We start from the raw sequence: 12,452 nt of genomic DNA, 5'->3' as shown, positions 1-12,452 counted from the left end.
TAAATTACTACAGTAAAAGACATATTGCCATGAGCCCCCCCACTCCCCCTTCACTTCAGACTTACTAATCTCATCATTCTTGTCACTTTCTGAAACAGTTCTGGAAATCCTCTTCCATGAGTGTCTTTATGAGGTAGAATCAAAAATGTGGTGTCACATGCCTGGCATCATAGCACTCCTCCTTGCCACTGAAGCCTGGACAAAATGAAAAAGCCAGATATGGCATAAAGAGTTTCTGTAAAAGGTAAAGAACAATGTCTTACCTCAAAGATTCAGGTTGACATAAACTGCCTGTGTTGATGCTTACACGTCCTGCTTCCTGGTCCTGGGAAGAGACTGGATTGATACCATCAAGGGATCCATGCAATAGCAAGACATGCAGAAAGCACCTAGCTAGCTCAGTAAATAAGAATTTCTACCCCTTCTGCATGTGGTGCTAGCTAAGAGATACACAGACAATTCTGCTATGAACACAAAAACTGCAGCCATGTGGAATAATCAGGAAGTGAATTTGGACCAGGCATTTGCCCTGGAGGCGGCAGCTTCTTAGAGCATTCTGAAACAGCATGGCTCCTGGACAGAGACAGAGAGAGAAAGGATGAGGAACAGGGATTGAGGGTGGGAGGGAGGAGGTGGGCAACTCTCTAGTGCCTGGAATGCTCAGATGCATAGGATGGACTTGCAGACCCTTCTGAGAGTTCTGTGACTGGGGAACACCCATAATGAAAGGTAAATCTCTGGCCTGGACTTTGATTCAGTGGCAAGTGCTTGCCTAGCATGCACCAAACCCTGGGTTCCATCGCCAGCACTGCAGAGAAGAAGGCAGGAACGTGGGAGGCAGGGTGGTGCAGCCTTAGTTTGTGGTCTGTTTGGGGGGTAGAGGGGGATAAAAGCACAGCAGGAGAAAGAGGAAGGGGACCCTCACAGATTCAAGCCGGAAGCTGGCAAGGCCTGGGTTGGAGGGAGCTCTGGAGAGGCAGGCCAGGCATTCATCCTGGGGGCTTTGAGGGAATGCAGGATGGACTAGCTATGCTGATGGGCAAGTAGGAAGTCGGAGATGTTGTTTCCAGTGTCACCTATCCGAGTGCCATGGAACTGGATCTCAGTCATTTTGGGATCCTGAGATGAGTAGACACAATCAGTATGCATTTAGTAGATCATTGTTGGTTGAATGAATGAATGAATTTCAAGATTGTAAAACAGAAGCAGGTCTTTAATAGGTGATCTCCAGTCAGTTTGGGACCATTCATATCCTCTGCAAAGACCCCTCCCCAGTAGAAGCCATTTACAACCGACCTCCCCTCCCTCTCATGCTCCTCTGTTGCCTTCTCCTGGAAGCTCCTGGTGGGGCTGACTCTCCAGGAGGGGCCATCAGTGTCCTTGTTAAGACAGAGGGAGCCCAGCACCTCTTCTCTCTCTGAGCACCGCTGGATATTCTCATCTTCCTAACTTACAGAATGGCATGGACTGGTCAGTGCTGCTGACCTTGCTCTGGGAACATAACATCAGTCAGTGTCCTTTTCATTACTGACACGCTCCTCTCTGGTGCATCACTGAGCCTCAGGGTTGCAGCTGTGATTAGGAGTCCCCATTTTACAGACAAGGAAACTGAGGTATGAGTGGTCATATCACATGTCCAAGGCATGCAGCCAGGGATGGGCAGTCCAGGGTTCAGTCCTACCTGGGCTAATGGGATTCTGCTTCTTAATCAGCACTGTGGTTATTAGTCAGGGTGATTTTCAGCTCTCCCCCTCTGCCTCTCTCCCTTCTTTCTTTCCTTTCGTGCTAGGGGCACCGAGGCTTTGTGCATGCCGGGAAAATACTGTACCTCTGAGTGCAGCCCTTCAGATGACCAGCCCTTCAAATTACCTTCCTTAATAACCATCATCTAGGGCCTTCCCTTTGCCTGACCAGTCTTCTGACTTACCGCATTCCCGTGACAGTTAAAATATGTGTAACTTGTGGGTAGAGAGCAGCATTTGGGGTAAAATAAGCAAGAGGCTGCTGTTCTGGTTTAGGGTGTGCCGTATGGAAAGGTTCCTTCCAGGACAGAATGCAGGAGGAAACTTTTGCTATGGTTTTATTCTGATGGTAGTTCTGTGTTCTTCTCTGGAAAGTGCCTCTATCTCAAAAGAAACCAAGGGCTGGGATGTGGCTTGGTGGCAGAACGCTTACCCAGCAAGTACAACACCCTGGGTTTGATTGCCAGTTCTACAAACATCTTTAAAAATAAAAGAGACTAAAATTGAGCTGCGTTTCCATCAAAAATGAGTAGTCTCCTTCCCACTGTGTTCACATAGATCTTGCTGCCCTGCTGACCGTGGAGAGTGTCCTTCCTTCCCACACCCTCACTCTAAGCCTGCAGTGCCTTGAAGCCCCAGAGGGGACACGCCATGGCCCGTTCGTGGATTCGGGGCTGCTGCAGAGGCTTCCCTCCATCATGCCGTCTCCCCACTACCCACATCACTCAGCCCCCACCCCATTTCACCATCTGTCCTCCAGTCTCACACAGCTGCTCCCTTCCCTTGAACGCCCTTTGCACACACACATTCCCCAGCTGGAGTATTTGAACCTGTGTCATTAGGGACAGTGGGAGGCCACTTGGGGCTGCAAGAGTGCTGCTTGATTTGCAGCCCGTGGTTGTATCTCCTCTTTCTGAGCCATTCCATCCATCCATCCATCTATCCATCCATCCAGTAGTAAATACTGGAGACATTGTTGGCTGCTGGGGACAGGACACAAAGATGAAGTTTTGTCCTCAAAGATCACATGGTCTGCTTATATGAAATTATGCCAGATCTGGATGGGAGACATGAATGCAGGTTTTGGAGCCCCAAGAGGGAGCAGTAATGCTGTGGGGAAGCTGAGTAACTCTTGCCAGGTATGGGGGGTGTATAGATAGAGTTGAAGTGTCAGGAAACCAACATCCCTCCCTGGGATGGGTGGACAGCAGCAGGAGGAGAGGGTTGGGACAGGGCAGAGGGATGAGCCATTCAGCACCAGGGCACTGACCCCATGCCAACCCGTGACCCTTCATGAGTTAGCTATACTGCTAACTCATGGGCAGACTTGCAAGCCCACCCCAAGGACTTGAGTCTTCTGTGTAACCTCTGCAAGCTGGCTGAACCCTCTGGAACTCCTCGGTAAAGTAGGGAAAATAACAGTACCCGCTCGGTGGGGTTGTTGTGAGGGTTAAATGAGTTAACTCAGAATAACATTCTTGGACCCGGATCTGGCCAGCACCGTTGTCAGCTGTCAGCGCCTGCTATTATTTGATGCCTAGCTGTGTTCCAGCAGCACACTGGGCTATTTTCCATAAACTCGCTCAATCAGAGCTCACAAAGACCCTGTGAGATGGGCATTATTGATCCATCTCACAAAGGGGAAGTCTATTTCTAGTTTCCCGCAGGAGAGTTTGGAGCCCCTGGCAAGTCAATTCTATTTTTGTCCCCTGGGCACTTTCACATTGGAGAGAATGAGAGAGACAAGCCCAAATCCTCCCAGATCTCCTACCGAGGAAGGGACAGAAGTTAAATTTGGATTTCCACAGAGCCCACCAAGCTCCGCTGTAGTTATGGGAAAGGGATCCAACGCTCTCTCAATCCCACACAGTGGCCAAGGACAAACTTGCCTGCTGAATATTTTAAAGGCATAAGATTTGGCAGGAAGGAATTTGGGATAGATGTTGAAGAAGCAAGCGATTCCTTAGATTGAGTAGGATGCTTGGGAATAATTAGGGACCAGGAACATGCAGGTGCCCACCAGCCCTTCTTCCAAGAATGGTGTTGGGGTCATCAGGGCCAGTGTGCATCAGGTGCCCACCTGTGTGGCTGCCTGGAATGAGAACAGACATGACATCCCTCAGACTGGACCTTTCCCACCACACAATCTTAGAGTTGTCCACATCTCTCTTAGTGAGTTAAGCCGAGCATTTCTTGAGATACTCAGTTTTTCTGTAAAGAAACCTAGAGTTGCTGAGGAAGGGCAGGCCTTGTGCTTGCAGCACAGGAGGTATCAGGAAGTACTGAGGTCCTCACTCTGCCCATGGGCAGCTGGGATGGGCAGAGTCCAGCTGGGTCCAGGTCCTGAGTGGGGTGGTATGAGGGGAGGCTTGGTGGAGGTGGGAATCCTGGCACCACAGCACAGGGCTCGGTCTGTCCAGGCAGTGGTGGCTATTGGCATCCATCCCTGTCTTCCCACCTCCTGCTCAGCCCCTTCTGGGCCAGGCAGCTGGCAGCAGCCAATAAGAATGCAACTTGTCCAAGATTACCAGCCCTCTTCGCCCTCATTGTCCTGAGGCGATGGCTGAAGATGCAGAGGCCTCACTGTCAACTGTAGGATCTCACTTTGTCCTCAAGCCCCTGTGATCAGTACAATGTCCCCATTTCATGAGTGGAGAAACCAGAGGCCCATGGAGATATGTGAAATGTCCAGAGCTTAAATTGGGCCTGTGTGCTGCAGATGGGCTACTCATGCCATCAGAGAAATGTCTTCATGGGGATCTACAGCCTAGAAAGCGTGCAGCATCCTGTCCACTTTTCTCACTTACTTTGCAGCACCAGCTGAGCTCAGTTTGGTGGGATCATCCCCACTTCCCAGATAAGCAAACTGAAACCTGAGATGTAGGTCACACCAATAATTAGAAAAGTTCTGTCCTCAAACTAGAGTGTGGATGTAGCAGCCCTGGTTTGTGCATTCTGTGAGGCTCTGCAGCAGTGCGTTCATCTCAGGGCTCCAAATGCTCCGCTGGGAGCAGCCCCACCTCCTGGGGCTGGGTGCCAGGCCGACCATCTGCTCCAGGGCGGCCTCCCCCTCCTTAGCCACTGATTCTCACTGGCTGGGCTTCCGCGGCTGGGAGCAAGTTCCAGGAAAGGGGTCTCAGCCAGCCTCTCCTGCAGTGTTGTTTTCTGCCATGGGCATTGCCCTGTCACATAAGTGGCTCTGCGAATGTCGCTGCGCTGCTGTTCTCTGTTGAAGATGTGGGAGGGAGGGATCACTTTCCCTAGCCCACCTAGGGCCTGGATGTATCAGCTCCTTGACAAACATCATACCTTGTCTCTGAGTTCTGTTCTGCTTAGTAGCCGGGTGGACTCTGCAAAGCTGAAATCATACTGGATCACCACTCTGCACAGTACCCTCCCTGTGGAGGAGCAAGCCCAGGTCTGGCTGCTGGGTCAGGGCCTGTGCTGTGGGTACACACTGGATCCTGCCTCTTTGGGGTATGTCCTACCCACCCTCAAGCAGTGTCAGGACCCAGGGCCCTCTCAGTGCTGGCATAGGCACAGCTGGGGCACCCTGTCCACTCCACATCTGGATCCTCTCTTGCATGCCTGCCTCTGGTTCTTGGATGCATCACTTGAGGGCCTTGACTGCCTACTCCCCAAGCCCCAATAAGGACTCCTGTTGGCCCCCTTTGTATGCTGGGCACCAGTCACTATCCATGCTCAGCTGTGTGTCCCCTGAAGGTGTCTCTGCACTCTCTCTGGACTGTAAGCTGTGTGGGCAGGACAAACAATCTGAGTTCATCTCCCTGTCCCCGGGGTCTGGCTCTGACAGGCTCTCTGGCATCTCCTGGACTAGCTGAGTACCCTGTGGCCACCAAGCCTGGAGGCCCAGGGACCTTCATCTTTGTCTTTGTGGGAGGACACAGGTTCCTCAGAACCACCAGGCAATGTGCTAGGCAGGTGGTTTGCTGTGGGGGTCACAGGCTCCTGGTGACTATGCTGTGTGTTTACTGTCCACCCTGGCTTCTCAGTGCTCAGTTTTAGATGATTTCACAATGGAAAATTATCCCAGTGTTTTGCAAGACCCCTAAGGAGATGTTTCTGGGGGAACCAGCATCCAAGGATAAAGGTAGACATTCCATCAGAAAACCTGGTGCTAGGAACCACCCCTTTACCCCAGGGGCAATTGCAAAAGGCAGGATAAGATCAGGGATAGATGGGGGATGGACAGGAGGAGGTCGATGGTGGTTCCACCCACAGCATGTGTGTGGGGGAGGGGAGGAAGGGGCAAAGCATTGGAAGCCAGATGGCACCAATTCAGGAATGCAGCACAAGCTGGATTGGTGGAGAGGCCCTCTGGTCACTATCCCAGCTGCACTCAGCAATCTGTGTGCCAGCCTGTCTCTGAGCTAGACATAAAAGAGTAAAGACCACTCCTGAGCTGGACATACAGGAGTAATGACCACGGAGCTCATGCTGGCGGGGGCAAGCAAAAGAAAATATGTCAATGGATGAAGAACTGTAGATGGTGACAGGTGCTGGAGAGGTCAGAAAAGAGGTCAGAAAGGGCCTCCCTGACTGGAAACTCACATGAAAGACAAAGGAGATGCAACGATCAGGGAGGCCATGTGCCATGTGGGGTCCCCCACAGGTGCAGAGGCCCTGAAGTAAAAATGTGCTCCCTAGCAGTGTACACAACCAGGTTGAGCCAGCTAGAATGGGCTTACACAAGTGGACTGGCCTCATGTCTTCCCAGTAGGGTATTCACCGACCTGACGTGGATAGCTGGAGAGCTGCATGCAGAGAGGGATGGGCAGACACACAGGGCCCACACTTGGGGTGCGTATCTGGGTGCCCATGTAAGGCCCTAGAACTGAGCCAGGAAGGAGGGCGGTGGCAGAGCTACAGAGGGAGCCAGCCTTGCTCCATTGCGTGACCAGTCCCTGGAGGGCTTCAGGCAGAAGGGCAGCGTGATTTGATTTCACAGTGCCAGACCAACTCTACAGAACAGACTCAGGTCCAGGAACAAGTAAATGTGGGAGCCAGCAGCAGGGGTTGGGGGAGGGAGTGTTAATGGATCAGATTGGAGTTCAGGCGAGATGTGAGCCAAGAACCGAGACACAACCCACAACCTGCAGCAGCGGCTTCAGACAGGAATGGGGCCAGGGTGGGGATGGGGCTGGACTTTCAATTGGGGATGGGAGTAGGGTTGCAAGTGTAAGAGACTGGGCCTGCAGGTCAGCGAGAAAGGAGGCAGCCACCTCTGTTGCCTGCAGTGCGACAGCCATATCACTCAGATGAGGAATGACAGCAGTGATCTCCAAAGGGGCTGTGCTGATACAGATAGAACCCATGAACTCCCCTCAGAACATCTCCCTACCTGAAGCACACTTACCCCACTGTCTGTCCACGGAGGGGGGCTCTACAACAGCTACTTTCTCACTGCTGTTGAGTCCTGAGGACCACTATGGTCTGTATTCTGTTAGATAGGGGACTCTCAATCCTGGCCGAACACAGAGCCATGGAGGGGCTTCTTCTTCTCCAGACTCATTGTGCCTAGAGATCTGGAGGATGGGGTGACTCAAGACTTCTGGAAGATCCCCAGGTGACTTTACAGTGGCCACAATTAAGACCCACTGGGTTAAAAGGGCTCACAGCAGAGCAAGCCAGGTGTTTTCCACACCTTGCTTGGGTCATGCGTCCTATCACAGGCATGATGGCAAGGTCCAGGCCATTCCTGAATGAAACCCAAAGTCCTCTGTCTTGTGGCCCCTCATGATTTGCAACACCCAGTTGATCACTCTTCTGTGCGTTCTGTTCCCATTAAGTGTTGCTGGATCGCTCCTGCAGTTCCTGCAGTCCCCACAGATGGGAGGACTGAATCTTCAACCCCATGGGGCACTGGCCTTTCTGGGTGGGCAGATGATGGCTGGTTTGGAGGCTTCAATCATGCTGTATGGTACCAAGGAAAACAAGGAAAGAATCAGGGCTGGGCTGTGGGCTCCCATGGATGTCTGGGCAAATGGAGGTTGCTGGGGAGCCATTTAGAAGGCATGGAGGATTTGCTTATGTTTTAAGAAAGGGTAGGGAGGCCAGAGGCCAGAAGTATTTTGGAAAAATGAAGCTGCTCCAAGAATAAAATACAGTGCTGCAAAGACAGAGAAGTGCCGTTCCCCAGGTTACACAGCATGGCTGTGAGGAAGCGTGGAAATGGCACAGGCCTTGGAGTATATGCAGGGTGATCAAAATGTATGGGTGCATATTCATATTTTTAACAGACTATTATAGTAAAGGACACATGGCCATGAATCTCCCTTGCTTCCAGCACACCTACCCATTTTTGCCACTTTATAAAGCAGCTGCAGAGGTCCTTTTTCATGTCTATATGAGGTGTGGCCAAGAATAAGTAAGTGCTGCTGCCGAATGCCAGCCAGTGGGAAGGCAGGCTCATAAAAACATGGCGCTGTGTCCTCATCCACCTGTTCACTGGATTTGGCACTGTGCAACTCCTAGTTCTTCCCTAAGTCAAAATGACCATGAAAGGGAACTGTTCTGATTCAGAGTATTGAGGCAGTCAGGATAGTATGACTAACACCCCTCGTGAAAGAGGACTGCAGAACTTGTGTACTCTGAGACCCTGCTTTTACTGTTGAGCTGGGATGTGTCTGGAGCTCCTGCCCTTGGAGAGCTAACCTTGGATAGATAGGAAATGGAGGAGCCAGGCAGCAAGCGAGTGTCCAGAGCTATGGCACAGTGAAGTGTGTGCCAAGGGCCCTAGTCTTTCTGAGCTGACCTCTGTGTCCTGAGCCCTGTGGCAGCCCATTGGACCCCTGACAGCCAAGTGGTGATGTACTCTGATTTATGTATTTTACCGGCTTGCTGTGTGGCTTGGGCAGTTCACACTGCTTCTGTGAATCTCATTATCATCTGTAAAGAAGTAAAGCACACAGTGAGCTCACTGGGAGGCCAGGGTTGGCCCTGGTCCTCCTGCCTGCAGAGACCAACACAAAAATGACCCCCCACCCTTCTCACATTAGCCTCACTAATAGGTCCCTCTCTTGCCTCTTCAGGGCCCTGGTCTTCGTGTCGCATGGCGCCGGGGAGCACTGTGGTCGCTATGAGGACCTGGCTCAGATGCTGGTGGGGCTGGACCTGTTGGCCTTCGCCCACGATCACGGTGAGTACCTGGTGCACTGTTGCCTTGGCCAGAGAGCTCCGTTCTCTTCGGCACCACCTCCATCCATCTTCTCCAAGGCGCTCTGCTCTGTACATTGTTCTTGGAAAAACACATAGCTATCTAGGCAGAAAAATTTGTGTGATCAGCAGTTTCTGTGGCATCTGAGACTAAATGTAAGCTAATTGGAAATCTTTTGGAAACTCAGAGCTGGATAAATTTCTACAACAACCTGCCCTGGGCCACAAAACATTCTTGGATTTACAGAGCTCTGCTTCTGCAAATAGAGTATGGTCTTCTCCCTGGGGACTTCAGATGGATACAGTGAGGTGGGGAAAGTTCAATTTAAACTTCACCCAACACAAGAGTTTACAAAGCATTCCAAGGCAGGAGAGTGTAAACGTCTCACCAGGTCATCCTGGCTGCAAGAAATCATCAAACATGCACATGCACTTCCACACACAGACATGTACAATTCACAGACACACACTCACGTAGCATGTGTGCACAGATACCCATTCAGACATATACTAGCTTGCATACACACATACAGGTACATATCTCAAGCTAGCTGATTCTTTGTCATGCAGCAGAGCCCACAACAACCATCACAACACAATATTCATTGCCCAAGTTGGCCTGTGGCTGTCTGTCATTTCTGCGATAGTCCCCACAGCTGCAGAGTCTCTGTCAAAGTTCCCTGAGGCCAAGCATGGCGTAACCTCAGTGTAAAATTCTGCCCTGCCAGCCCAGATCCTGAAGTGCCGCTTCTGTCATGTCTGATTTGAAAACAGATGATTAAAGGTGTTGGAGAAAGAGGATCAGGGGAGCTGGGGCAGGGCCTGAGAGTCCTGGGAAAGGAGAGAAAGCTAACACGCGAGGCAGCACCAGCTGGGACATTTTGAACATCAAAATCTGCAAATCTGATTTTCCAAGAACCCTTTTAAAGCAGATGTATGTAGGTACCTCGTGATGGAGAACACTGACCAATTCTTCCCTATTACTGGTGTGATGGTCTTCAGAGCTTTTCAGGCTGTCCCAGGAATATTTGAGACTGAGAAATGGTGTGCTAGGATTATCCCGGGGGCATTTGCTGTGGGTTGCATCATTATCCACTCAGTATTTTTCACACTGTCTTATAAGGGCCTGAGACAGGGATGAATTTGTTCTGATCCCATTTGTCTCCATAAAGGTTAGAAAGCGCAGCTATGCTGTGCACCTCGTATTGCAAATTTTTATCTTGCATCTTGATGTCAGCCACCTTCTTATCAGATACACTTGGCCAAATCTGGAGAATTAAGTAAATGTTGTGCTTTATTTCTTCTGTCTGACTGATGCACTTGGAAAAATAATTTCAAAAGGCTTCCTTTTTTAGAATAAAAGGAGAAAAGAAACTCCTCCCCCACCCTGTAATGATCCCAGAGTTAACAGCTAACATGGGGCCAAGACTGTCCTCAGTCTCCTAAATAAGGGGTGAAAATGGACATTTGTGTTCACCTGACTTGGGTTCTTAGAGTGACTCTTTGGAAGAGTGACTCTTTCTCTGGCTTGTGCTAAGGGAGGCACCTGATTCAGGAAACGGAAATGAGCCTAGGGGACTTTCTGTGTCTGCAGATGGGGATGACTTGGTGTGTGAGCAGGAGAAAGCAGGTTGGAGATGCTTGCTTTATTCCCATCTGGCTGGGGAGTGTGACAGGACTGGAACCCTAAGCTGTTGCTTCTAAGGCCAGCTCTTTCTGTGATGTCCTGCTGAAGTGTCCAGGCACAGGCACACACGGCCTTCATGTGTTCCAAAGAGCTTTTGGAAATAAATACCACTTGCCCGGGGAAGGTGAGGCATTCACTGTGCACTTGGAGGCGTGCTAATGTGTAGACACACATAGCGGAAAGTACCGCCAAAGGCCTGTGATCACCCTGGTGCCAGGTCAGCCCAGACCTGTCACAGTGAACTGTTGTTCCCTGCTGCTATAGTTTGTCCCAGTGTCACTGTAACCACTTCCCACCTGGGCCCAAGTCTCCATTCAACAGGGAGTCTCGGCTGTCTGACCTGAGGCTTGTTCATTCATCCCACACCTTAACTTCCCCATTCGGCAACTGGATGGTACCCCTTCTTGCTTCGGTACAACGTAGCTGGCATGTTGTGTGCTTGGATGGTTGTCACCCCAGGGCTCTGCCCAGGGCCGACACAGCTGAAGCTGGGAGTCTGGACCTGGGGTGCCCATTCTCGTGCTGCTGCTGCCAGCTTGGTCTTCTCTCAGGCCCTCGAGGCTGCCAAGATGAAAAGAAACAATAGAGGAAAACGTTTTATAGAGTTGATGGAGCTGCCCTGTGGTGGCCTCATCACAGATTTCTGTAACCCAGTCTACAAGCACACTGGTTTCCGATAAATCCTGCAGTTACTGATCTGAATCACCATTGAAGCAGAAAGATGGACACTTTTGAGCTCTCTGGGTGGACGAGGGTAGCCAGTTTAGCTTTGTGTTACGTTTTAACCTTTGAGGTTTTAGAGAATGACCTCAGAGTTTTGAATAGCTTGCCAACAGTAAAACTGTAATAACTCTGAGCTTGTTGTCCTGGCTACTCAGGAGACAGAGGCAGGGGAATTGAGAGTTCAAGGCCAGACTGGGTCACTTAGCAAGGCCTGTCTCAAAACAAGGAATAAGAAAGGCCTGTAGCTAACAAGGAGAACAGCCCTGGGTTCCATCACAGTACTGAAAACAAAACAAAACAAAAAGTACTAACTGTTGACCTTAATTCTCAAGGCACCTGGAACAGGAAGCAGGAAGTTCTGTCATAAGAGACAGGAAGCAGAAATAATGGACGGGAAGGGGCAGGGCTCCCCCGGGTGAGGACAGCCATCTTTCCTAGCCGAGCCAGCACTGGTGTCCCCTGATTGTAGCTAGCTGCAAGGGAGGCTAACTGGAACAATACGTGACTCTGTGAGACAGAAGCTCATGATAGACGTTGGTGGTAGCTTATTATTTAAGAGTTTATTATTTTCTGTCTTTCCTATTCAGTATGTTTTCTGAATGTGTAGCTGAGTCACACCGGCTTTCATCTCATCCATCCTCGTGTTCTTTCATAAGATTGAAGGAGATAGTTTTTATTAGCATCATTATAAGTGTTGATGCAGCTCTCTAATTGTACCTTTACTGTGGGTGGGGTGTTGTACTAGGAGGACTGCCAGGGGCAGTGACTCCTGACCTAAAGGTAGCAAGGCCTGTCTTCCCCAGGAGCAATAAGCAGCTCCTCTCTAAATACATCACTTTGTCTAGTCCTCACTGTACTGTTTGGTAACTATTCCCTTGTGGGCAAGGCCGGCACAGACTGGATCTTAATACGTTGTGCATTTGTCCTTTTTCTGTACCCCTTGAGCCTTTCCCCTAGAGCACAGCCCATGACTAAGCAGAGATTAGAGACATCACTAGTGTTTGGTGAATGACTAGAAGATCAGATCAGAGATTATATCAGACCAGAATTAGAATTCTGATCAGACCAGAATTCAGTGAAGACCAAGTTAGATGAGTCCAGAAATGTTTTAAATAAAGTAATAA

At 50.3% G+C, this 12,452-nt stretch overlaps 1 protein-coding gene across 3 annotated transcripts in view; it reads left to right on the top strand.

Moving 5' to 3' along the window:
- Mgll (monoglyceride lipase) overlaps window positions 1-12,452 on the top strand; it is a 91,494-nt gene that overhangs the window by 30,229 nt on the left and 48,813 nt on the right. For all 3 annotated transcript variants that reach the window (XM_063237802.1, XM_063237803.1, XM_063237801.1), the window contains exon 3: window positions 8,795-8,901. In XM_063237802.1, the coding sequence (XP_063093872.1) occupies window positions 8,795-8,901 (107 nt within the window). The remainder of the gene's footprint in view (window positions 1-8,794; window positions 8,902-12,452) is intronic.

The sequence above is a fragment of the Cavia porcellus genome, unplaced genomic scaffold (assembly GCF_034190915.1).
Source record: "Cavia porcellus strain 051 isolate PalLab524CR breed Dunkin Hartley unplaced genomic scaffold, mCavPor4.1 scaffold_27, whole genome shotgun sequence".
Lineage (NCBI taxonomy): Eukaryota > Metazoa > Chordata > Mammalia > Rodentia > Caviidae > Cavia > Cavia porcellus.
This window is presented reverse-complemented; position numbering and strand designations above follow the sequence as displayed.